Source organism: Alosa pseudoharengus, unplaced genomic scaffold, assembly GCF_046254945.1.
Source record: "Alosa pseudoharengus isolate Yale_2024_CS ecotype anadromous, Long Island Sound unplaced genomic scaffold, YU_APseudo_1.1 YU_APseudo_1.1_scf_6, whole genome shotgun sequence".
In the NCBI taxonomy this organism is placed as follows: Eukaryota; Metazoa; Chordata; class Actinopteri; order Clupeiformes; family Clupeidae; genus Alosa; species Alosa pseudoharengus.
In genome coordinates, this window is record NW_027468848.1 from 29620357 (window position 1) to 29647655 (window position 27299).

A 27299-nucleotide genomic window follows, 5' to 3' on the forward strand; every position below is an offset into this window, starting at 1 on the left:
GCTGGAGTCATTCCAGAATCCAGGATGCCTAACTGTCAATGCGCTCAGCGCTGTCACTCAGAACAATGAAACGCTCGGCTGGCAGGGGTCCGAATCCAAAGATCATCTTTGCCGTTGAAATGAACTTCTGAGAGCGGGGAGAAGGTGGAGATGAAGCCTACATGTGTTTGTGTGTGTGTGTGTGTGCTGGGGACAGAAGTGGAAGAAGACGCACGAAGAGAGAGAGAATGAGAGAGAGAGAGAGAGAGAGGGAAAGAAATCAGAGAAAAAGGATAGCATCAAGTATAGGAAAGAAAGAGAGAAAAGAACAATAGAAAAGTGTATGACAAATAGTCCTCTAGAAGAGAAATGTGTTGTTCATGAGGTCATAAATTGATGTGCATCCACTGGTGGATAATTAGTGTTTCATTATAGCACACAGCTATTTCTCCTTTGCGTCCTTCCCCATCTCCATTCACCTTTCAACCATTTCCATTGCTGCCCAAATGCTATGGGGATGCATAGACCCATTGGAGAAAAAAAGTCTACTTTGGTGTATTTTAAACCATCATGGCTGATGATGAGTTAAACCACTCAAGCTGCACCTAAGTGCCTCTGAGTATGGTATTTTGGTCCTAGCTGCTGATAAATCTCTTCCTCTATTTTGCTCTCTTAACTGACCCCTATTACCTCCGAAGCAGATTGGGAAGGTCTTATCATTTTGAGAGTCGTAAGGCATACACAATCACACACACACACACACGCACACACACACACAGACACACAAACATACACATATGGAGAGATATGGAAACTCTCCAAAACAACTCCACCACTCATTTGCTGACAGCGGGGGGGGAGGGGGGGGGGCACATCTCAGGGATGGACATGTGTAGCCCTTTGAAGGGTGGTAAACAAGATCGCCGGCCTGGTGTGGGTCAGGTCTGTTAGGTCCTGTTTTTTTTTTTTTTTATCTGATTGGCTGACTGGCCAGGAGAACTTGAAATTGGCTTGGTGGAGTGTGCTGAGGCATGTGATAACCCACTGCTGTGCTCACCAAGGTGGAGAGGGAGGGCCTGGGAAATTCAAAGAGGGGGGGTCACCCCTGGCAGGCTTGGCAGGGAACAAGCTTTATTTATTTCTTCCACTAACTATACCCCAAATGCATGGCTCCAGCACAAACTGCTTTGCAGCTAATACCATATAGCAGCTTTACTACCCATTACCTGACGATTTCAGTACAAACAGATTTTTTTTGGACAGGAATTTCTGCGTGAGCTGTAATGCTAAATGATGCTTGGATAATAATGCTTAGATAACACTCAAGTTGGCTGCGGCTAAATGATAAAATTATAGAAATTCAGACCCTTTATTCTGATACATGGCAACAAACAGGCTTACCTTGTCCTTCCTCTGCTTCTCATCTTGATATATGAGCCACCTCTCCCCGTCGTTGCTGTAGGCCACTTTATAGGAGCCCACAAACTGCACATGGCCGAAGTCTTTTGCCCCCTGGGTTATGATGCCGGTGATTTTAGTAGGAACCAGCATGTCAACCTGAGGAGCAGAAAACAGAGAGATGGCATGTCAGTGGGCGCGCACACAGGGCGAGCTGACCAGTAATGCCATGTTGACTGTCTCAGTGTGTCGCAATAAGTACATCTGACAGACTTGTGAGAGAGAAAGAGAGAGAAAGAGAGCGAGAGGGGGGGGGGGTGAACTCAGGCTGCAGGTAGATGCAGAAAGTCAGCAGCATGCTGTCAAACCAATCCACCTTATTTCAGCTGGTGGAAATCTTTGCCTGTTTCCTCTTGGAAAGGCTTGAAAACATGTTTTAAAACAACAGATGACTGGAAGAAAAAGATGGAGAAGAGGAAGAAAAGAGAGAAGGAAAGAGAGGGACAGAGAGAGAGAGAGAGACACAACAAAAAAGAAAGAAAAACTTCAGCTTGAATTATTCACAGCATATTGAACTACAGGGCTTAGTTGCAGTTTGAGCTCAGCAGAACAACAGAAATCGCCAGCCGCAGCAGCTTCTAAGGCCAGACTGCACCATTTGGGTTAAATTTTTAATACCGAGCTCATTTGCTTCTGGTGTTCTATTAGCACTGTGCCTGGCTGTTGACATAATGTTGTTTTATTCATTTGGGCTTTGCACTTTATCATTTCCCCAACTGCACGGGCTGCACAGTGTCAGTCTGATGTATGCAGGACCGTATATGGCAACACAGCACTCGGTGAAGAGGTGTTCGATTATAACCCTTTCAGTTCACAGCCAGGTCAGGAATACATTAGTGTTTCAGAGAGAGAGAGAGAGAGAGAGAGAGAGAGAGAGAGAGATAGAGAGAGAGAGAGACTTGGAAGAAAGACAAAGACTTGGAAAAAAGAGGGGATGGATGGACTTGAGGGCTTGATTGAGAAAGTAAAGATGAGGTAGGAAAACAGACTTTTAAGGAAATAGAGAGAGCCAATTTGGCAGAATAATGGAATTATCAGCATGGTATGTGTATCCTTGGCACACTCATCAGCCGACTTTGATCTCAGACGAAGGAGGCCAAAAGAAGTGGTGGAAATCAGACCGGTATTTCAAAAATGTATTTTGTGAGAGTCATTGGGTAAACAGCTCTTTTCTGTCTTAGCGGGTATGTGTTCTGACAGTTCAGTGTCATCAATTTGAAACATTTTGAAAATCACTTTGAAAATGTTAGTTTTTCCTCATGCACACAAAAACTTAACTGCAGAATTTACAAAAAAACATTGTAACAAAATATGGCCTTGGCTTTACACCAGATTGCAAATTAAATAGTTACCATATCATTTTTATAGTGCAGAAATGGTTCCAGTGAACATTATTTATACTGTGTACAGTATATACAGTGCATATACCACCATCCCTCCTCCAAGGGTCATTTTTGTTCAGTAGGAATTTCAATTGCTTTATGACAGAGAACAAACAGCAGGGAATTTGTTATGGCATGGCATATAGTCCTCTAGAAGAGAAATGCATTGTATGTATGGACATGTATAAAGTCTTTCATGAATATTCCTAATTGGTTAAAACCAGTGACAGCACTGAAATGCAAACACTTTCCAAATGCACACACCATATCAAATGGAGGAAGATCTTGTTTTCTACAGCTTTAATGATAAAAGATAAACACACAGAACACGGCATGATTTTACTTCTTACTGGCCTGAACATTGGCATATGTTGCATTTAATACCATACACTCTGTATAATTACACAAAACAATAACGATTGCATTACGTCAGCAAGTCATTTTTGTACACGTGGATAAAAGGGTGCAGCATATTTTCGACCTTAAAGGTTTCATCATTCCTTTATCCCTTTCATCTGCTTCAATTCATTCCGACAGACGTTATTCTATGAATAAATACGCTCTGGAATAGCCAGGCTTCGCTGTGACACTTGTAAAAGTCCGAGACCAAGGGCAATCTTTCCGAGTCCAACAAATTGGGCCCATCATCAAAACAAAGTCATGCTTGAAGTGGAACCTGAAATTGCGGTCACAGGTAGCGGTCAAAAGAAAGGACGCCCCAAGCAGAACACACCCTCCACATCCCACCGTCCAAACCTCAGCAACACCACCCACCTCTTCCTCCGCCACCCTTCATTGCCCCGGCCGAGCTCTTTTGCTTTGATAACTGCGACTATATTAAGGGCGAGATAAGCTTGTTAAAGCTGCTGCCTTCCCTCCGACGAGGAGAGCGCCCTGCGTCTTTTAACCCTGGTACACACGCAGGGGCTTTTGATGTCTCTGTGGGAGCCCCCATCCGCGGGCGTGTGTCGGTGTCACCGGGAATCAGTCCCAGCGCACCGCGCTCTCCTGCTGACGCCTCCAGGGGCTTACACAAAGGCACAGGGGACATGGAGAGCAATGCCTCCCGCAGACAAGCCCTTATCCCACTCTCTCTCGCTCTCTCTCTCTCTCTCACACTTTCTCTGCACTGCGATTCTCTTTTAGTCCTTTGCTAAAGCTTAAAGAGTCGCCATCGCAGAAAATTAATTTGAGATTAGCAATTAGCTTCAGCCTCAACAACAACACCTTTGGGTATGCAATGAGATCCTGCGTGCTTTGAGCTCAGGCCTGTGATCCACTCTGCCTTTTAAAATAGAAATGAGAGAAGAAGTGAGGGAGGAAAAGAGAGAGAGAAAGAGAATGTGGGGGTGGGGGTACATCAGCATGTGAGTTGGCGTCGTAACCCCCACCATCCTTGTTTGAAGTGGTGGTGTTTCTAGTGGATAAAAATGAGCATAGAGCTCCTTTAAAGGAATCAAATTAAATACACTCTGTAGAGCCATGCCACCAGGCTTAGCTCCCTCAAACTGGGATAATTTAATTGTATATTGAGGACTCATTTCATTTACAACACCCTCTTTTACTGACCCATTTTCTTACTGCTGGAAGACAGAAAGCACGGGAATGTCTTCACTCTAGGAGAGATTGAAGCGTATGCATAAGTAAAACATGCAGGTGTGTGCGGTGTGTGTGTGTGTGTGTGTGTATCCACCTTGCCATGTGCCGCCCATGCCCCGTGTCATGGAATTCATGATTTTTATATCCATAAGTGGTTTATGTCCTGATGTTTCTTAGTTTTTTTTTGTTATGTGTCCTCATGTCAGAATAATAGGTGGAATTCTTCCACATCTGACATGACTGTTACTTCATTCTGTTCCTGAGTACTCTCTTCATGAGGATATCTTTGTATGGCGGTGTCTTTGGAGATAAGAGTTAGATCAGAGATAAGAAACAGAAGGTCATGTTTTTGCCATGTGTCACAGTTGTGTGTCACAGGGTGCATCTTCTATGGCAGTAGCTGCTAGTTATCTGCTCTGGATTGCCATCTCCTGTCAGCCTGGAAGAATACTTAAACCCTGACTATTTGCTTGTTTAATTAGAACAGCTGATGCATGTTGTCTCTCCCTTGATGCGCATCATTGTAAATAAAACTCTGCTCCTGCCATTGCCTGAGTTGTTCTTCATTCATCTGTGGCAGCTATCAAAATTACCATTAATTAGCACTTACACTTACAGTGAAGCATACACAATATTTCATCTGCCCACGATTACAAGATTGTTCATATGTAATAAATGAAATGAAACAGCATCAGGTTTGATCATAAATTGAAATGTGTGAGAAATACCTGTTTCCGCCTCTGTATTCATGATATACGATACACGTTATCGCTGAATGTTCGACAGCATGCTGCTAACTGCAGACCATAGCTATATACTGTAAGTGTTTAATGGGAAACAAGGGTGAAAAGGGGACCACATGAGGCCATTGAGTCGTGCAGCAGTATGTGAGAGCAGAGATGTGACAGCACTGACATACACACACTGGTCTGACCACCCCCAGAGGTCCACCTGAGGGGAAAAATCGTCCACTCTGGTGGCTTTGAAGACGGTTGTCTGACAGGACTGCAGAACCAGAGGAGCTCAGTCAGCGAGCGAACAAGAGAGAGAGAGAGAGAGAGAGAGAGAGAGAGAGAGAAATAGAGAGAATGACATGCCTGTTTTGATGGCCGTTTGTGCCCCCAAGCCTGGCCTGCAGCATGGGCGCTGCCAATAAACACAAGGGCCTGTGTTTTGCGAACACGCGTGGCACTGTGTGTGTGTGTGTGTGTGTGTGTATGTGTGTGTGTTACTTGGAAATGAGGATACGACAGACACACACAGTGCTACTCCACCACCACCACCACAACAACAACTACAGCAGTGGGAAAGCCTCTTCCAGACAGTGCTGGCACCTGCCCCGCGGCACGTGTACCTCATTGAGGTGAAAAACAAAAACGTTTGCGCCGTTCTCAATGCTGCCTATAATCTCATCACAGCTGCGACACACACACACATGCACACGCACGTCTTCAAATCGGCTTTTCAGATTTGGGGTGGAAAAACAAAGACACAACAAAGACAAATGAAAGGATGGCATGCAAGCGAGGGAAGCAATGGCGAGAGTTGAAAGTGTCAATGGGAAGATGCCACCAAAACGCACAAACGCCACACGAGTCAATTAGCCTCAGAAAAGGGCTGCTGTCATTTGTATTCATCACGGAAAACCCCCACAGCCAATTTCTGTCTTCATCTGAGTCGCTTTGTGCCGAAAATCTCCCTTTTTTCATCCCTTAAAGATTAATTAGTTCCAGTGTTTAACAAACTGCCTGCAAAATGTGTATGTGGGGGAGGGGTAGAGAGAACGAGTGAGAGAGAGAGAGAGCGTGCGCGCGCGCACAGGAAAGAGAGAATGATTTAGACTGTCACAGAGGCCAAGGAAGAGAGAGAGAGAGAGAGAGAGAGAGAGAGAGAGAGAGAGAGAGAGAGAGAGAGAGAGAGAGAGAGAGAGAGGAGAGGGACAGTGACAGCGACTAACCAAGAGAGAGTGAGACAGAGAAAGAGAGAAAAAGATGTAAACGAAGCAGGAGGAAAAGGGAGAATGAAATGACAGAGCAGCATGGCTGGAGAGAGGAAAATCATTTTTATGAACGAGAAACATCTCGAGTTTCAGGCAGCGACCAAATGTCTAATGAACTTGACAGCTTTTTTTTCAGCATAGGCCTTTCTTCCTTCATCTATAATTTACACCAGCGAGGCTCGGTTAAGTGCACTACAGAAGATGACTTGGGCATAAATTCACCTGTGTGTGTGTGTGTGAGGCCATGGAAGAGAGAGAGAGAGAGAGAGAGAGAGAGAGAGAGAGAATAAAGATGATTATGATTACTCGTGGATCTTATAGGGGATCAAAGCTCCGATAGTCACCAGTCACCACCTCTTATTGGCTCATTGCCAGTCTCATGCAGCAACCATAATGAATATTCTGCATTATTTACAAACTGCTTTTAGCCATCGCCTTCCCTCAGAGCACCGTTGCAGATGCCAGGATAGTTAAATTCCCTATGCACACATGTGCACTGAATGCAAATATACATACAAATACAGACACAAGCACAGGCAAAGGCAAAAGCACAGGCACAGACACAAACACTGACACACACACACACACACACACACACACACACACACATACGCACACACACATTCCTCCTCGGTGCTCCATCAGTTAAAAGAAGCACACCTCCGAGAGCATCAATAGCTCAAGCCCATCATGATTTAGCCAATCGTTAGAAATGAGAAGGATCCAAGAGTGACAAATGGAGACTGGCTGACTGGATGGGATGCGATTGGCTGGGATTGAATGGGAGGCGATTGGGGTGGGATGTGATTGGTTGGGATTGAATGGGAGGGGATTGAGGTAGCCTGCTCACATGCACACACTCCGCAGAGACAGAGAGGCTCAAGGATGGGTGACCTTAACAGGATATTATGTATCCCATGGAGCATATGATGTGTTAGCTACACACTATTACAAAAGCATACCACAGACTTATGACTGGGGCACTGATGAAATAGAGTGAGAGGTTTCTATCTGAAAATCGAAGACACAATATCGCTCAATGCAATATAATAGCCAAGCTACTTCAGGATGAGATAACAAGTTCAAGTATTGCATTCAGTCTGGGGGACATTATTACTGTTAATGGTGCAAGGTTTAGTTTCATAAATCAGTAAGAAGGCACAGCTAGTTGAATGCTCAGAATGTACCGTTTCAAATAAACATCCTGTAACTAACTCTCCCTCTCTCTCTCTCTCTCTCTCTGTCTGTCTGTCTGTCTGTCTGTCTCTCTCTCTCTCTAAGTTTAAATTTTTTTGTTTTGTTTCTCTCCTTACGCATTCTATCTCATCTGTATTCTGGGGCAACGTCCCTTCTGCTACCCAGCATTCCAATCATCCCGCTAACTGTTCGCATAGTCATTAAGGGCCTCCACTCCACTGCTGGCACAAAAATTCAGACCATGTTGCTTAGTTAGTCATTCGCAGATGATGAAGGATTTCCAAAGTTTAAGTATAACACTTGACATTTTGAAGAGAAAAAAAGGACAAAAAAAGAAGTAAAAAGAGGAATGGGATATATAATGGGACTAAACAACTAAACCAGTTCAACAATACTCTGGGGTGTGTGGGAGCTACTTTTATGAGCAGTAAATGAGGGTGAATGCATCTTTCCCTTACCCAATGATAGCTGTATGAATGGGGTAAATTCATTAGTGGCTCAGCTTGTAGGAATCAAATTACATTGGGTATAGTAGGACAGCGCCACTAGCTTAGAGTGCAGTGAGGAGCCCAGATGATAATGCGCCTGAAATCAAATTAGCATCGGAAGCATTCCAGCGCTAGTCTTGGCGACTTCCGAGATTGTGCCCTGACACCGCTCCGCTGACTGGTTGGCTGGCTGACGGACTGGCAAAGGTCTCGGTGACTTTCCCAGAAGTGCAAGGAGATGCGAGAGGGCTGAGCGCCAGCCACTGTCTCCCTTTCTCAAGACTGAAAGTGCAAATAAATAACAAAAAAAAAGTCTGGAGGGATTTACAACCTGGTCTGCTGATGTTTGGACAGAACCTGCTAGCGCTCTGATTTTTATGTACACAGAGAAAAAAGAAACAACAATGAAGACAAGAAGAGAGAGTGAGCGGAGAGGTGGGCACAATCAAAAACTGGCCAATCCGGAAGATTAAAAACAGATGCCAAAATGAGACTGTGGAATTATTACGATTACAAACCACGCGCGTGTTGATATATTCAGCTAGTGAGCGGCATGAAATGACTATGTAAATAGGCCCTCCATTAACCTGCTCTTCCCATCCCATTTGTATGTAATGACTTGCAGATTCATTTTCTATACATCGCCTCTTAAAATCTCATTCTATCGCCCCAATGGGATTCTAAAGTGCAAACCGTGTGATTGGATGGACGGTTCTGTCAGGCTTTGCTCGTACATTTCTGATATGTGTTGGAGTTGGTTGTTGGTTATTTTTGAAATCGGCAAAAAAAAAAAAAAATTCCATAAAAGAAATAAAGCTTGAGTTAAATCAAGATCTATAAAAAGGAAAGAAATCTTTTAGTGAGACACAGTAGGAATGCAAAAAAATACAACGTGTGCTGGCGCTTTAGCTGTTTGGCTTGTACAGTGGATCAAGGAGGCATCATGAAATCATTATTTTTTTTCCCTCTTTGTCCAGGAAACTGGGAGGCTTTCTGGATAAAGAACCATAATTACTTCTGCTAGACAACATAGTTGCAGGTAGTGGCCCGCTATTGATTCTGTAATGCACCAGGGTAATAAGACAAATAATGATAAAAGGCTTCTCCGCCCCCAAGTGACAAATGCATTTAGAGGCATTATAATTTGGGTTTGCCAGGATGTTGAGCAACTTCAGGCCCCTTACAGATGAGTACCTCTACCCTGAATCAATGCAATAATAAAGAGAATCCTACTTGGTCCAAAATCGTGTACACTGTACATCACATACACTTAAGAGAACTCTGAGGCTTGTCACTGATTATACTTACTGACCAAAAGTTGCTCTGTGTAATTTCCAGTTGCAAAATTTAATCAAAACAAAGGCAACTGTTGCTTTAGTATAGATCCTCTCAGCAAATACACTGCTTTAACCAAAATCTTGCTCTTGGCGCAAAAACACATACATTGTTCTTACAGAACTGTTCTGGCACAGAAGTAAGTAACTCTAAGACCTTCTACACAGTTTCATTGTTCTTAAGAGAGCCTCTCTTGTGGCTTGGGCCGTGGACAGGAAAAAGTCTCTCCTATGAGCTGTGAGTGTCATGCAAATATGAAATAAACCACAGACACATTTTATCACTTCTCTACCCGTAGTGCACAACAAGTGATGCACAACTTCCATGCAGTTTCTTTTGCAACCTTTGCAACCTTGTGGAAACAAACACAAAACAACAATGATGGCAACACTATTTGTAATTAATTCCATATTTTTGAGCCTTGATTGTAATTAGAGTGGTGGAATCCAGAGGAAATCAGTCTTGCTTTTGTCTTCAAATAATGCCACCTATCTTTCACCTACCTAATAACACCTTTCTTTCACTCTGGCAGATGGAGGCAACTTATATATGGCAGGAGCTTATGCAAACAGTTTGATGCTCTTTTGTCCTTTCAAAGAAGAAATCCGGCGAGTTAAATCTCATTCCTCGAGGTCACAGAGTACTGTCAGCACAAAACAACCCCCCCCCCCCCCCCCCCCTTTGAAATCCTAGCTCAAGGTGCTACAGCCAGCAGCTAATGCAGCCAGGCAGCTACAGTGCTATACTCTGGGGGCATGTACATGGGAGCTCACGGACATGCCCCCAGAGTGTAGCGCCGTAGCTACCTGGATGCGTTAGCTGCTGGCTGTAGAAATTTGAGCTAGGTAAAACAAATTGTTTTCATTTTTTCGATAGTACTCGGTGACCTTGAGAAATTAAGATCTGTGTGAAAACTCGCCGGATTTCTCCTTTAAGTTAACACATATCACACATATTATTTTTTGCCCTTGCCATAATGCAAATTGAATTTTATGTCTGCCATTCATGTGATGGGATTCAGCCCCTTCTATCTCAGAACATCAACACAAATCCTTCAGTAAAGATGTTTTTTTTATGGAGTATTTCCACTTCTTTCTATTTTAGTTTGAACTTTTAATTCAAATCTGCTGCATTGTCCTCCTAAGAGCTGGCATAGAATAATTAACTGATAATGGAATTAATTAATGCACAATTACTTGGCGTTAAGAACTGATTGCACTGCCAAAGAGCTTGTATGCCCCTGTTGCTCTGAATTACATAACGCTTGGACGGTTCATATGACGGGACCTTCAGACCTCACTGACCACTGCAAGTCTTATTGCTCAGTCCAAGCACAAAGCACAAAGCCCTGGCCAGACACATTAACAAACTGCCAAGGAGGTTGCGCCAAGGACTGTGGTCAATCACACACGCTCCTCTTAGGCGTTAAGTGCGAGGGCGCGAACCCTGGTCAACATTAGCACGGTCCAATTATGGAATCATAACGGCCACTTCAAACTTTTCGTCCGGGAGGCCGTCCACATCAGACAGTGCATTAGCGCCGTGGCTTAATTATCTGCGCACTACAGACAAACAGCGCCCCATATTTGTCACTGTACGGCAGATAATTAGCTGCGAAAACACCAAGGCTGTCGAGTGACAAATGAGCAAAGGAAATGGGACTTCCAAACGGCTCGAATATAACCTTCACAGGTTGTTAAGACCACACTAAATAGAGACATTCCCATCAGAGGAGCGTGATTAGTAGGATGCATCATGTGACAAGCATTGCTGCTGTACTCATTCATCATCAACACAAGCAAGGGTGGGGCATGAGCTGACTACCATACTGAAAATGTCCATATAATTATGTATCCAGATTTATCCAGAACGATCATCTATTTTTGGAAATATGGATCTATCTGTTTTTGGAAGGCAACTAGGACATCACTAAATGAGCTGACTGATTGATTGATTTTATTTCCTTGCATTTTGTATCAGATTGTCTCGAATATGTACCTGGGATATAAAGAAAGCAAGCACACCATATTTCCAACTCATGGTGTGGAAAGGCTGAGTCAGGAACCAGTGAGGTGAATCTACAGAGAGGGGTGAGCGGAGACGAAAGGGCCTAGAGTGAGTCAAAACGACACCGATGAACCCCTTCCACTCCCCTACTGCTACTTCATCCCTGTGCCATGTGTCAAGGTTCGCCTGACGAACTTCGCTTTTCATCGGCCGATTCAGCTCATTTCCACAGCTGTATGCAAACAGCAGGAGGGCTGTCAATGCACCGGCAACCCGGATATCAAATGGAACATGAAAACATAGTCTGGGTCTGCTCGCAATGGAAAACCAGGTCAGGATTTTTTTTTTCTCGACTGGGGGAGTGGCAAAAACTCTCCATATATTTCCTAGGTTTCAGTGTAAGCTATGTATCAGTGTTGAACCCTTGAAAGAGCAGATATTCACGCAAACATGCTGTATGTAAATGGCAAACAAGTTAATAAAAAAAACTCAAATGTTCATTGTCTTTGTATGGGTTGCTACCAAAACCACTTGTACGTTCTATAAAACACCACACAGGAGATTTTCTTCCCTAACATTTCATTCAAGGCCAAGGCTGGTTTGGATTTGAGCTTGCCTCTTGTACATCTTATTTGAATACCTTTGCTTTCTCCGCTCTCCAAATCAAGGCTGTGCAGCGGTGGTTAATTGTGTTAATGAGGCGAGAACACTTGACACGGCATGACAGATTTGCTGCTTGCACAGGTCACAATAACGCCCGTTAGTCACCCCCTCGCCTTTCCTCTCCACGGTCCTTCAGCTGCTCTGTTTGGACAAACAGTGAGTTGAAGATGTCAAACAAAACGTCTCTCAAAACGTCTCTCAAAGAGACACAAACTACAAAATGGCTTCTGCCCATTAAACACAAAAACCTCTTAGGGATCTAATTTCTTACAGACAACACAAGAAAGTTCCATAAACTTTAAAAAGTCTATATATGCAGAAGAGGTAACAGGAGCACTGCTTGTATCCCTGATTCCACTGGTGCTCTTGGAGGGGAAATGGTAATTAGTGGAAATAGAGTTCAAATATGTGCAAACAAAGTTATTGGCATACAAATCCAGAACCAGGCACTCAAGTGGATTAAAATGGTAAAACGGTACATTTTATTGGGCTGCTAACCAACACAGATGCCTATCACCTACTGTATGCACCTGGTTGGACACATGGAAAAAGGCACAAAGCACAAATGCTTGCAGCCAATGGAATAAAGGGTCTTTGCCATTTCAATCCACTTAAACAGAAACACCCAGTGTCAGGTTGGCATGTGGTTGAGGTCAAGATCCGCTGAAGGTTTTTGTAAACAAATCACATCCAAAGATGGTCTCTATATTTCTGAGGTCAGACATAATGTCTTTTAATGTTATCTTTCGTATTTAACATTATCTCTTCTATTTCGCATCCAAACACCTCGACAAAGCACTGACTTTTCTACTTTCTGTAGGAGTGCACTGATTGAGTGCTGTGCTGTGTATGGGAAGGGGGATGGGAGTGTGAAGAGTGTCTAGAGTGACAAGAGCCGACAAATGCTTCTTTTAATATATTTTGCATTTCTTATCCAACCGACGTCAAACTCAACACTACACTCACTTGTGCCAGTAGCACGATACATGCCAAGTGTGAAGACAAATGGACAAACAGTTTGCTATGCAAATAACACACAGGCACACAGACAGACAGATGTTACTGGAACTAACATATTTTTTTGTGAGTATACCCACATTATTTGTCTAACATTCCATATGGTTCCAGCTTTCTTTTGTACTGCTATAACATTCAGCAGGTAAAGAAAAACAGCTCCTGCTGGCAAAGTCCCTGTGCTATGTGGCGTGCCTGTTAATGTGCATAATTAACAAATCTGTTTCTGCCAGCTGGAATGCCTGGCAGCTCTGTGCAACGGCTTTCATACTTCATCTTGAAGCTTTGTTGAAGATTATGATTGGGAATGTTCTCGCAACCTGAATTCTATGTGCTACAACCACCATTTTAATGTAGATTTTCTTTGCTACTCTGGTGCTGGTATGGACGTTCATAAATCAAGATTACCTTTGTATGTTGAGAAAATTGTGAGAGAGTTTGTGAAGAAAATATTGCATTGCAACTAGAGGGGGCACCAGTTGGATGAAACTGCTGGATCTCAAAACAGACATGGCTTCACTGAAAGCTGCCATTATTCAATGGCACTTGCTAAATCAATTATATATAGGTCTAGTGACACTACACTGTTTTTTTTTTTATATCACAAAGAATTGAAATTTCACATTAGACCTTCAGAAGCTCCTTTGACTGTAGGCAGACACTAGAGCTGTGCTCTCTGTATTGTGCTGTACATGCTGTTTGTATCATAGTATAAGTAATAGTGTTTAACAGTTAGTTAATATCCCATTAAAACACATTGTTTTGGGATTAGATGATATTTCTATCATTTGCATATGTTTTATTCTAATATAGTCACTGCCTGCAACAGCCTTGAATCCTGAGGCTATAAAACTTGGGTGTTAATACTCCACGAGGGGGACTATTAAGCCCTGTGGTTGGCCATTTTGGCCCTGAAAGGACATAATGTGTGAGTGCACAGTTTGGGCCTACTTCAAGAATCTCCATAGAGTGCTGCTGTTTCTCTGGGTGTTTGACTATCACTAACACTGATTAATCATTCTCTGTTGTTTTAGTTCACCCCACATTATACACTTACAAAAATATTTTTTGCCAGAACCCAACAATGTATCTCTCTTAGTGCATACGTGGTGGTCACATGTACTTCATTAGTACGGTATATGTAAACTACATTAGCACATTACAGTATGTTGCATCCATCAATTCATAGTCAATATATAACTATTAATACTTACTGGGCCTGGCATAGAATGTTCAGACATAGTGCCCATAGTAACTGCTAATGTGCACCAACATAGTGAAGTGGATAAGTGGGCAGATTGCACTCAGTGTTTTAGGTGGGGAAGAAGGGTGTCACATCGCATAGCATTCAAACAGTCTGAAGGGGAAACCAGTGAACAAAATCCTTCCATTATGCAGAGTTTAAGGGGAAGGAGCCAGACATGGAGGGGAGAGTAGGGGTAGACTTGGAAAAAAGCCGCTAAAACAAAACTTACAGTAATTGGATCAACAACTCAGAGTGGCAGTTGAAAGCAGAGAGCTGGGACAGCGAGTTAAATGTGCGAGTGGGTGGAGTGGAATGTTTTGCTAGACGGGTCGAGCCACCCGACGCTGAATCAGCACATTAGAGAAGCAATCAACAAGGAAGGAGGGAGAGAGAGGGAGAGAAGAAGGGAGAGAGAGAAAGATAGAAAGGGAGAGACAGAGAAGAAGGGAGAGAGAAAGATAGAGAAGGAAGGAGAGTGAGAGAGAAAGATAGAGAAGAAGGGAGAGAGAAAGAGAGAGAAGGAAGGAGAGTGAGAGAGAGAGAGAAGGGACAGAGAGAAATATAGAGAAGAAGGGAGAGAGAGAGAGAAAGAGAGAGATGACAAAATCCTCTGATGTCTGTGTCATGGACAATCTCTCAAACAGGGAAAGGCGAAACACTCTTAGTCAGACAGATGAAAAAAACGAAAGAAAACACACACACACACACACACACACACACACACACACACACACACACACACACACACATAATCTCAGCTGCACTTAAAGAGTTTGCAGAGGTTTATAATTGGCTTGCTCAACAGCTTCGGTGGCTCCAACAGCTTGACGAGATACATCATGGCCGTGTTGTTTATTCTGCTTGATCTTCAGAGTGGCAGGGGAAAAGACTCTTCAGTCCTCAATGACTAATGGCTATTTAAATAGTCTGGGCTAAGAAAGGGATTTCTCCCTGAGGATCTGGCTGGTTTACTTTTTGGGCAGACGAAAAAGAGAAAGTTAACAGCAGCATACAGTATGAAATGTAAAAAAGCCAGAATGTGAAATGTAGGATGTAAAAAAAAAGACTGAAAAAAAAGATTAAATACATACAATCCAACAAGTTCTGTCAGAAACCAATAAAACGTAACACTATCGGGGGGAAAGCCAAGCAGAGGAACCCAAGATGATATCTGTCCCAACAGACTTTTTGTCTGATTTGTTTTTGTATTACAACAGCCACACAAAATAAGGAGACACAAAAACACAAACTGAACTCCCGAGATAAGAAGCAAAACCGTTGATTCTGTGGCGAAGACTGTTATGTAGTCAGGCTGTATGTGTGAAGTGGGCAGGGTAATTTCTGCTACTGCGACACTGGAGTTGTCTTGATGAATTGGAATACTTAATTTGTCATTAAGACCATTAATCTGTCAAGTCTAAAATTGTTCTGTAATGTCACTGGTAATCGATTATTCACCATAGCAACAGCTATGGAGAGGATATTTTGTGTGTGTGTGTCCTTTTTACAGATACACATAATTTTACACATAGTCTCTCTCTCACACACACACACACACACACACACACACACACACACACACACACACACACACACACACACACACACACACACACACCATTAACCATAAAGGTTTATTATGGATTGTTGGACAACAAATTGCCTTTTTATTCACAGCCACTATAGTTGGAGCAGATGTTTGTAGAGTGTTACAAAATATTGTTTAATATAAAAGGCATTCAGAACATATTTGATGATGGTGGAGGTTATTGTCCAATGTTTATAACAATATCAGTTGTATTAAATGGTTCTTAGAGTGTAGCCTGCATATTGTGAATGTAGATAATACAATGTGATTTTTGAATGTTAAAAGTGTAATTGGCGAATAAACTCTAAACTAAAGGTGGATAAACTGTGTTTACTTGCATTTAGCCTCCACTACATCCCTGAGCTTACCTAAAACAGAATGTTTCAAACTTCTCTGGGCCAAGGGATGCTGACTTGTTACCAGAAAATGACATTGACATACAAAAAGACCTCATAGGGCTCTATCTTGCACTCTATAGCGCAATTGACTTTGTATGTATCGCATGTATCATTGCTATCCGACGTGCAGCTAGCTTTTCCCTCCGCAGACGCACATCGGTAAATTAGGGAATGAACTTGCGCTCCCTGGCGCGGTTCAGCGAAAAAAGGAGGCATGTTCCGGCGAAAAACTTTCCCTGGGGCTATTTTGCAGTTTCAGAAAACAATTCCGCCACAGACCAGAAAAAACCTAGTCTAAAGTCAGTGGCGCACTATTCAGATTCTATTTTAAGGGCGCATGCTTGGCCATAACGTAGTGTGTGCACAATGCAGTAAAGTTGTGCTTGCTCATAATTTTTCTATTGCACAGTGAGATGGAGTACATCTTGGGACAGAGAATTAGACGCGGGAGGGAGAGGGTCTGCCGGCCCAGACAGATACGCTTCAGGTGTTTGGATAGGTCAGGAGGCACTTTACAGTAAAGTCAAAAAAAGTTGCAGCATTCTTTGTGACGTGTTGTGTTTTACACAACATTTCCATGAATCATGGATGTGTTGATGACATAAATGAAGAAATATTAGAGGACTTAAGGAGACATGATGTTGAACTGCATATGCCGATGCCATTTAACCCAAATGTCCCAGCAGCAGCACAGGAGAGGAGAGCTTATCTGACATAAGAGCTGCATCGTCTATAGTGAGGTAAGCAAAATAATCTCGGTCTAATGTTAGACTACATTGCAAAAATATCACCATGCATTCATAACCTTGTGATTCAGTGAGAGTGAGCCCAAAACATTGGAAAGTATGTCTTTGTGACATTTCTTGATGTACATTTTGTCAAAAAGAAAAATGCCAGCCGTGAAAACAATTGTAACAATTCCTCCCAAGCCTGTTTAACCGACGCTAATTTGGGTGGATTTCTCCCATCCCCATACAATTCCACTTCTCTGTCTTTTATGGCCCTGGTGAGAACGTCGGTCTCCTCGGCTGTGAACCGCTCCTAGTGTGCGCCTGCCAAATCATCCATTATAATAGCAATCCGCCATGGAACAAGCGTGCCTGCTTTTAAAGGGAATGTGAGATGACGCTCTGATTGGTTTATTGCACCCAAACCACACCTATGAGTAATAATGCTACTTCAGACCAACTTATTTTAGATTTGTGTCGGGCGCAAAGATTCATTTATCCAGCTGGTATAATAGCAACAGCACCCGAGATCCCCCCACAAAGCTACTTGCATTTTGCGTTTGATACTTGCGTTTCAGATCATTAAGATAGGGCCCATAATCTTTTTTCAGAAAGGACTCTCAAATGTCAAATGCCTAGGTGGATGTGTACTTCTTGGGAGTATTGTCAGCTTTAAAATACCTGGTTGTTGTTGAAAATGTTGATATTGTATTCAAGCCATGTCTAGTTTAAATGGAGCCATGGAGGACATATAGAGACTGGAAAAACTCATTACACATTATATGATTAAAATTCAGATATAGGTGCCTGAATAAGGATTTTTTTTCTTTTCATACCATTACATTTCAGATGATGCAGCGTGGACTTTCTGTTATTTATGTGCATCGGGTGTTTTCGCCTGCCTGGGAATTGACATTTTCTTATTACACTTTAACCAAAATGAAAAGACGGGTGGGCAGCAGCACAGTCTTGCTAATACATCTTCAACACTGCTGATGGATTTCACCTCGGGCCTTGGCTCTGGCCTGTCCCTTTTCAGAATGCATTATTGCCTCGCACCTTTTACCTTTTCTTCCCACAGCGGTGATCAATTTGAGCCTCAAGGCTTGGCTTGGGCTGACTTGGCTTAGTTTGGCACCAGACATACAGCTAAGTACCTGTCTTATCTATGACTCCACGAGGATATATGTTTGGTTAGACTTATTGAACTGTCACGCAAAAAAAAAGCAACAACAGAAAACACACAAAAAACAAACAAACAAACAAAAAGAAAATGGGGAGAAGCGATCCTATATATCCATGTTCTAAGTTCTCACTACTGACACAGACAGCCAATCAGCTGCTACAGAGTGCATCTGGGCAGGCCCTGCTCCAGAGTGGCCAACCTGTAAGCTGGCCAGAGGAACACACAGTTGTTCATTTCTTCTGGCAGCATCAAATGAAAACTTTTTTATTCTTTTTTTTAATAAAATGTTTTTACGGTGTGTATAAATCACTTTCTGTGGCTTGTGAAAGCGTTGTAGAAGGAGAAGGAGAAGGAGGGGTGGGGGCAAGGAGCTTGCATACAAGCACACCTGCACAAAAAAAAACAAACATGGCCTCAACCTGTTGATGTGACTGTAAACTGCAGGAATGGACACATGGCAGCATTCGGCAGAGGCGTGGCAATCACATCTGGCCAAGTCCAAGTAACTCCAAACATCTGTTGGGGAGTTCATTCCCACGAATTCATAACGGAAAGCAGACTTTCAGGTGTTTTTTTTCCTGTTCTTTCGCATTTTCGACTCTAATGACTTTTTATGAATCTCTCGGCACTGGCTGTGTGGCGAGTGCAGTGTCCGCCTCTCACAGGCTGGTGGGCGGACAGCCTGACCGCGGCCCGTGAGGGATGAGATTCTGCCGGAGGCTCCATTTGCAGTGATCAGTTACCTTAATGAATGCAGAGGCACTGGCTCAGACACAGCACACATAGATCCATCCCAACATAGCAGAGACAGAGCCAGAGACGAGCAACTGTGAGGACTTGTGAGTACACCCCCCTCCCTCCTTCTTGCCTTAGATGAGGTGAACTGTTAAGACAAAAAAAGCAAACAAGTGCTCTGGCAGAAGAGTCGGCTGTTACCTATATCATCAGGGACTGGCTGAAGGGTTGGGCTTGCTGTGAAACAAACAGTGGCTTTGAGTGCGGCTGGGGTGGGAGTGTGTGTGTGTGTGTGTGTGTGTGTGTGTGTGTGTGTGTGTGTGTGTGTGTGTGTGTGTGTGTGTGTGTGTGTGTATGTGTGCCTCTGTGTGTGTGTGTGTGTGTCTCTGTGTGTGTGTGTGTGTGTGTGTGTGTGTCTGTGTGGAGACACATCCAAAGATAACAGAAACAACACCAGACACTGAGAGCCGAGGATGTTCAGACGCTGATGATGGGTTGGGCCGCTTGCCAAAACAACAGCGGTGGAGGTGGGAGCTTTTATAGAGAAGCATCCAAACACAGCAGGGACATAACTGGGCAACTTGCAGTGGAGGCCCACCACCAACTCTAATCAGGTGGGCAGCCAAAGACAACTGCTTTTGAGAGTAGAGGCAGCTGTAACCTACCTGTAGCCACTGGGACTGGTCACTGTGGCCGGATGTCCAGGCGTTGACCTTGCCCTGCTTGTCCAGCCGCGCCTTGCCCGGCTCCCAGGTGAACATGTCCATGTTGAGCGTCCGGAAAATGCTGGAGGCTGTGATCTGGTAGTCCTGAACGTGCCCTGACTTCAGGCCCAGCGGCTCTGAGCATCCTGCATTGCCCCAAAATATAACAATGTAAAACAACTGGGGAACACAATGGTATGCACAGTAGCAATAGTCACATTCTCATTGCACCACTATAAACCATTTATCCACTTCCAGTTCTACCATTTACATCTGCAGCTTTCCTGTGCTAAGTGCCAACACCTGGTATGCTAGTTTGGTTGATCATTTTACATTACATTACATTACATTACATTACATTACATTTGGCTGACACACTTTTAACCAAAGCGACTAACAACATGGTAAACAGTTCAAGCTTTTTAAAGCAATTCTCTCAATAATTCTAGGACAGTGTTTCTCAAACTTTTTCAGACCAAGGACCACTTAACCAATAAAAAAAAGCCTCACGGACCACCTAGTTAAAAAAACCTACTTCAATAGTAAATTACACAATAGGCCTACTCATTGAACCACTTTGTTGTTGTATTTGCACCTTGCTTATTGTGTCAGAGAATTCATATGATTTAAACTGGCATGGCTTACATAGGTAGTGTTGCAGAAATGTTTGGATTTACATACAAATTGGTTCAATATTGCAAACTCATCTATATTATATTTTGCCACGTCTGCTCCCGGACCACTTGGGCTAGCTTGCGGACCACCAGTGGTCCCTGGACCACACTTTGAGAAACACTGTTCTAGGACATTTGAATGTGTAAGCGTGTTTTTAATTTTTCCTTCTCTGTCTTTGTTTTCTGCTTGTGACACCTTGCTGAGGTGACTGACCTGTGAGCTCACAGCCCAGCAGCTCCATGCGCATGGTGCAGTGTCTCCGGCACACCTGGGGGTAGATGCGGATAAACTGGGCCTCGATCGGAGGGGTGAAAGAGTTGGCATAGGGTGTGTTGTTATCGACATTCCCACGAAAGACCTGAAAAAAGTACATATCCATATTCAAATAAAGCATATCTAACAGCATCTGCCAGGAAAGGAATGAGAGGGTGTTGCTGGTTGTTTTCAATGTGTTTCAATTAAGTTGACTGCACTTTCTTGGCTTCTGAAAGTCCTTTAAAAAAAAACAATATCTTAATGCAAATTTCAACACCAATCTTCATAAGCCTTTTAATAAAGACTGTTGTTGAATAAAGAAAATCACATACTGTATACTGCATAGATTATACAGTGTAGAAAAAGACTGAAAGCTCTATTATATTATAATATTACAAATGTGGTGTCAGTTCCCAACCTGTGGCTAACCTCAGAGGCAGACCTGTCCTCTGGAAAAGACATTTGCACAAGAAGACAATCCATAACATGAGCCAGGTCTCATATAACCAACCAGTTATAATCCTTTTTCTTTTTATGAGCGTCATGAAACAAATATGAACATGGGGGTATGAGGGAGCGAAAACAGAGCAGTGAGATAAGAAAAGCACAAAAAGTCATTAAATGAAATCACCGCTAACAGCCTGGAGACAGAGAGTCTGGGACACAGACAGAGAGAGATGGATAGAGAGAGAGAGAGGGAAAGAGAGAAAGAGACTGTTTTACTAACCAAGACATACACATGTGTGTGCAGATATGTACACACACACACACACACACATGCACACACACACAAATACGCCCCCATGCACCCACCCATACACACACACTTCCAGAAAGATATGATGAAGTGCCGTGGAGCCTGCGAGACCCATATGGCGCTCGTTTATCCCCAAATAGTATAAAAAATTCAATCTAAAATGTCATAAAACCAGGAAAGAAGGGTGGGTGCGGAAGGGGGGGGTTGAAGGCTGATGAGGAGGAGGAGGGTGGGGTTGGGGGTGGGGGATTGCTGTCGGAGACAGAGATGGGAAGATGAGCTCGGAGTGTAAAGTGGCTAATTAAAAAAGCCGTCTCACCATATCCTCGTCGGTGCCCTTGACTTTGTACGTCCTCCAGGTCTTGCCGTCGTCGCTGGAGGCCACTTTGTATGACTTGACGTACTCGGGGCTCCCGATGCGCTTGGCCCCCTGTGTTATCAGGCCCGTGACCCGCATCCTCCTCTGCAGGTTTATCTGCAAGTGAGGACACATGCGTACACACACACACACACACACAGCAAGGTTACATAAGGCTCCAAAGAGAATCATTACCAGAAAACAAAAACCTCTTTTAAAACTCCTTAAAATACACTTCTATTCATCTTATTTCCTCTCTTGGAACCAACACGTCTTAATGCGTATTAAGGGTACTTTCATTTGGAAGAGGCTCCCTTAATATTTCCTTAATCTGATGGTACCTTGCAGCCAACTTCTTAATTATGCCTGGATCCATGGACAAATCTACTTCATATTACCATTAAATAAGCTCTAAAAATGAGAGGTTTCTGTTTCTCGGTGAGCTGAACGCACATTTGATCAACGAAAGGACAAAGAATAAAGACAGTGATAACGACACACTCTATTTCTCTCAGGGAGTGAGCTTTGTGTGGACATGAATGAGTGTGTAAACATAGCGGGTCAAACTATGCTTTTCATCTCACTTGGTAATGAGGCTCGGGATAACAGTAAACCCCTTTTTTTTCGACAAGTGATGCTGCGTTCGTGATGACCGTAACAAGCCTGACTTTCGAAGAAAATGCGTTCATGAGATCAGCTCGGAAAACAAATATGGATTCCTGCAGTAACATGTTTGCTTTTTTGTGTCATCTTTACAGGGAACACATAAATCAGTTATTGCTTACTGTGGTTGAACAAGAATGAGGATATCTCAGGTAATTTTTTTCTATTTGTAGAGTACATTTAGTGATAAATAACCTTGCCAGATTTGTAATGAGAGTGAAGATGCCCTTTTATTGTGTCGTTGCAACAGAGGTTGACGTGATGAGAGAGCATGATTGTGATGTCAGGTCGGGTAACTCGGGGCACAAACTTTCCGCACGTCTCAAAGTCTCCGAAATAAAATAAAATACGACCCGACCTTGTGCTCAAGTTTTTTTTTTTCTTTAAGATTTCTGAATTTCCGTGTCATGAACGCAGCATGAGTCCTGCAAACCTGCTCTCTGAGGTAGCTACACTTAGACCTTCCTTTTTTTGAACTGCACCTCAAACCAGTAAGTCAGGGCCCTCGTTTTTTAACTGCCTGCCAAAAGTAAAGTGAAACCTGAGAGAGGGAGAGCAAGAGAAAGAAAGAGAGAAAGAGAGCAAGAGCAAGAGAGAGGGAGAGAGTAAGGGGGGAGGGAGAATAAGGTCTTTGAGAGACTGGGATAAAATGATGGCATAAGTATAGCCACAGTGCAGAGGCTAAGGCAATTTGCTACTGAGCGGTGAAAGGAAGTGTGTCATTGTCTTGATGTACTGTGTGCGAGTGTGAGACACATGTGAAATGTTGGAGAGTGTTTGAGTGTGTGTGTGTGTGTGTGTGTGTGTGTGTGTGTGTGTGTGTGTGTATGTGTGTGTGTGAGTTAGAGAGAGAGAGAGAGAGAGAAAGAGAGAGATTGTTTGTGCCTTAGCAAGTGTTGAAGAGAAAAAAAACAAGAATGAAAGTGCAGCAGATGGGAGCACAGTAGTTACAGTTTTGAATAGCTCTGCATGATGATGAAGGTGGTGGTGACGATGATGATGATGATGTTGACGACTCATTCAATTACTGATGATGACTCAAGCCTTAGGCTCAACCCACCCACTTTAAGCTTCTCACACACTCATACACACCTACCCCTGACAGAGCAGTGAGTCAGGAACTTTCCACCACAGGGTTCACATTTTCCATCTGTCCAAGGCACACCATCAATTATGTTCATTAGACTGAAAGGTGTCATCACACTTTCAATTTCACACTTCCTGTTTTTCCAAATACTTAGACTCTACCAACACAAACTGTATAAGATGGTTCTTATATAGTGCTCGAAAACAAATTTAAATGCACAATTGTTTCTGCAGTTCCTCTCTTTTTTTATTTCTTTGTGGACCTCATTAGTGTGCAAAAATTGTGTTCCAGTCAAGACACTCGTTCATTTAAAAAAAAGAAAAGAAAATATGAACATGTACAGGCAAAACAAATGCCTGAAAGGAGCCATGACCATGTTGCACTAACCTATCAATCTGCTGCTTCTGGCTCGATAACGTGAGACTGAACAGCTAGCCTAAAGCATAAATAGCTTAATTGGAGTACTTTTGTTGCTTTCTGTTCACGGTCACAGAGCTACCAGTTACCCGTTAAAAGGGGTGATGGAAGGCGAAGCGCCCTTTACCATTACTTTCCCTCTGATCTCAGCAACAATAACCAGCTTCTCATATCACCCATGAGGAGGACAAAAAAGAGATGTAATTAATTCAATGCAATTAAAGACCTACCGCACAAGAAATTGGCGTGACTCTTCATGGTCCTAATGACCACAGATGCCGAAGATACTTGGCTTAATAGTGATGCATTTTCACAGCCACGGTGCGTGCGTAAACGTTTGAAACATCTGCCACTTTAGAGTGGCTCTCTCCGTTGGTCAGAAATTGACACTGATTTAGGCGACGGACACTGAGCACTTGCAATTCCATTCGCCATACATCAATGTAACACCCCCCTCACCCACTCTTCCTCAGCCACTTTACACCGGGGTCATTTTCCAATCATGATATCAATTTGCCAGCCGCAGGCGTAGCCCTTGCACATCTCATGAGCCGCTGTTTGCGAACGCTGCTGATGCTGCTTTGAAGCACTTGAAAATCCCTATGAGCAAATCTCCGAGCAGGGTTTCTGTGCTTATGGGGTATATTGCATTTCCTCCCATTATTATTTTTTTTGGAATGATCACTGGATATCACTTTCTACATTCTGCCCTATAGGCCACAGTAGAAAGAAAAGAGTCAGGTACATAGTCTCTGTGATTCTCTGATCCATGTTGAGAGGTACCTGATGAGTCATGTTGGAAAAAAAATTCACCTCTGAAACATTTCACACACCATCAAGCTGAAAATTGAAGTCTATGCCCCCAAGCCAACACAGCCTGACACATAAGCAGTCTGTAATTGTTTGCAAATGGACGGTTGTGTCATGGCATGGTAGGCTGCTGTGAATCATCCCATCTCTTTAGCAGTGGTGTGGCCAAATGGCTCTTAATCTTACCACAGGGAAAAGTATAGACTGAGCCTGTTGAATCATGAGGCCTGCTGGGTGACAGTGATTCATCCTCCTCTCAGTTGGCTGAATAGAGCCAGAGATCATGCTGTTTGAGGAAACCAGATTTTTTTTTTCATTTGGTTCGCTTTCTAATAGCTAGTATACAGATCATAGTAGCATGGAGCTAGCTATCGATTTTCAACATTAGTTTTAGTTTATATAATAGCCTTTTAACTAAATTAAATTCAAATGAAGTTGATGTCTAAGACCAACATTTATAAGGTACACAGCACAATATTTACCTCCTCTGGTTGCAAATAGGAACGGCAGACACATTTCACTTTAAGGTTAACTTCACAGACACAGTTTAAGGTTAACTTTACAGAGACTGTCTGCAGTCATCAAGTCCACCATCCAGACAAACTCTGCACCAGTTATCAAGTGGAACATATTTTAATTGTTGTATTAATAAAAGAACAAGAAAAAAAATAATGTTATTAACCGGTTACCATTATTTCAAATAACCGTTTCTGTTTCAGAATATATATAAAAATAAAGTTTCTGGTTTTCGTTTTTGTTTCATGAACCGGTGAAAAGCCTTGGCTTGAGGTGAGGTTCAAGGCCGGGTGTTGCCCCTGCAATACTGGTTAGTGATATGTAAGGGATAATGTATAGAATGGCGGTCATTATCGCGCAGCGGAGGGGTCTTGTTCCGCCCTGAAGGGACTTATTTTCCCAATAATGACCGGCGTTCTATACATTATTCCGCTTATTACACGGCTACTTGCCAAAACAAAATTTTTCAGAGGTCCTTTCCTAGGAAATAATGACCGCTAGAAATTTGGGAAATCCCATTCAAGTCAATGTAGCGTTCTACTTGCCTTGTGAAGAGCCGTGTAATAAAAATGATATCATGATACTGATACACAGTCAAAAACTAGGCCTACCAGTCACAGGTTTTATATTACCAGGTAAGGTAATATAAAACTGTACTGATCCACTCTAAATAGAATAGATATGAAATATCCCAATTTCAAGCCATGTAAATGGAACGTAACACTCAAACACAAGCTAACAACAACAAAAAAAAGAACAAATAAACAAAAACAAAAACACGCTGAATCATTAAATTTGGACTGTACCCTTTGTATGATTACAGTATGGAATTCCCTGAGGAGAACAAGCCAACATCCAGGGAATACCTTTTTATTCCGATTTCCAAATGCAAGTTGACTCAGTTGCCAGCAGCAATATGCATCTAAACCAGGACAGATGGTGCTTGACAGCTCATAGAAATGCTGCGCTAAAATGCAAAGGAGATTCCACAGAAGCTCATTCATTACAGACCAAACAGTGTTGCTTGCAGCAACCCTGCTGAGCAAAAGATATATAGCCACTCTGCACCAATTCAGACTGTATTTATAAGCAGAATGCAACAATTGTGGAGCGTTGGGTAGTTTTATTGTCCAATTACCCTTTTTATGATCACTCCTTTATGCATAACATGACACTAGAGAAACCAAACAAAGTCTTACAAAACACAAGACAGTAAGACCAAAACAAAACAGCATGAATTGAAACAGAAATAAACACTATATTTTAAAGGAACTTGCCAACTTTTTGGGAAATTATCTTATTTGCCATCTACCCTGGAGTTAGATAAGACAATACACATCCTTCTCTTCTTTGTGCGTACAATTACCCAGTCTGACACCGTTAGCCTAGCTTAGCATAATTAACTGGAAGTGAGTCACACCAGTTAGCCTATAGCTCCCTTTTAGAAGGGTATCCTCTTATCTAAGTATTATCTAACTCTGGGGTGAAAGGCATAACAAAATAATTTCCCAAAAAGTTGCCGTGTCCCCTTAAACTTCTTGCAATGGGTACTTCACCTGGGGCAGAACAAATTAGATTAGGCTAAGAATCCTCTTCAAAGACAATTTGGGTAAACACACTTATGGGATGGGATTTTTTTCAATGACAAATGACTAATTGATTTAGTCTCAGAGAGGTACGTGTTTGAGATAGATGTTCTCAAGTGAGTTTCATTACAGTTTTTGTTGATTGATTTAATGCTTGTGTCAACTCTGACATTTTCAAAACAGGTCTAAACAAGAGCACTCTGGCCAAAATGACACATTTTGCCTACAAAAGGCTCTTACTCTCTTAAAACATTTAAAACATGCAACGCTGTGATTTCAATCAACCATTACACACTGGACAACAAAATGTAAAATACAGTTCTCAAAATGAGGAGATTCAGCCTTCATTTTTGCTATGGCTGTGTCATTTCTTTCTCATTTTCTGGTATGAGAAAAACTATGAAAATACAAAATGTATTGAATAAAAATGAATTGCATCTCGATGGGCACTAACTTTGAAATCACTGAT

The 27299-nt window shown here is 42.7% G+C and overlaps 1 protein-coding gene across 2 annotated transcripts in view; it reads right to left on the bottom strand.

Annotated features, from left to right (window-relative positions):
- edil3a (EGF-like repeats and discoidin I-like domains 3a) overlaps positions 1–27299 on the bottom strand; it is a 140184-nt gene that overhangs the window by 20824 nt on the left and 92061 nt on the right. For both annotated transcript variants that reach the window (XM_076270749.1, XM_076270747.1), the window contains exons 7-10: positions 21713–21868; positions 20595–20739; positions 19668–19852; positions 1381–1536 (exon numbers count right to left, since the gene is read on the bottom strand). In XM_076270749.1, coding sequence (XP_076126864.1) covers positions 1381–1536; positions 19668–19852; positions 20595–20739; positions 21713–21868 — 642 coding nt within the window. The remainder of the gene's footprint in view (positions 1–1380; positions 1537–19667; positions 19853–20594; positions 20740–21712; positions 21869–27299) is intronic.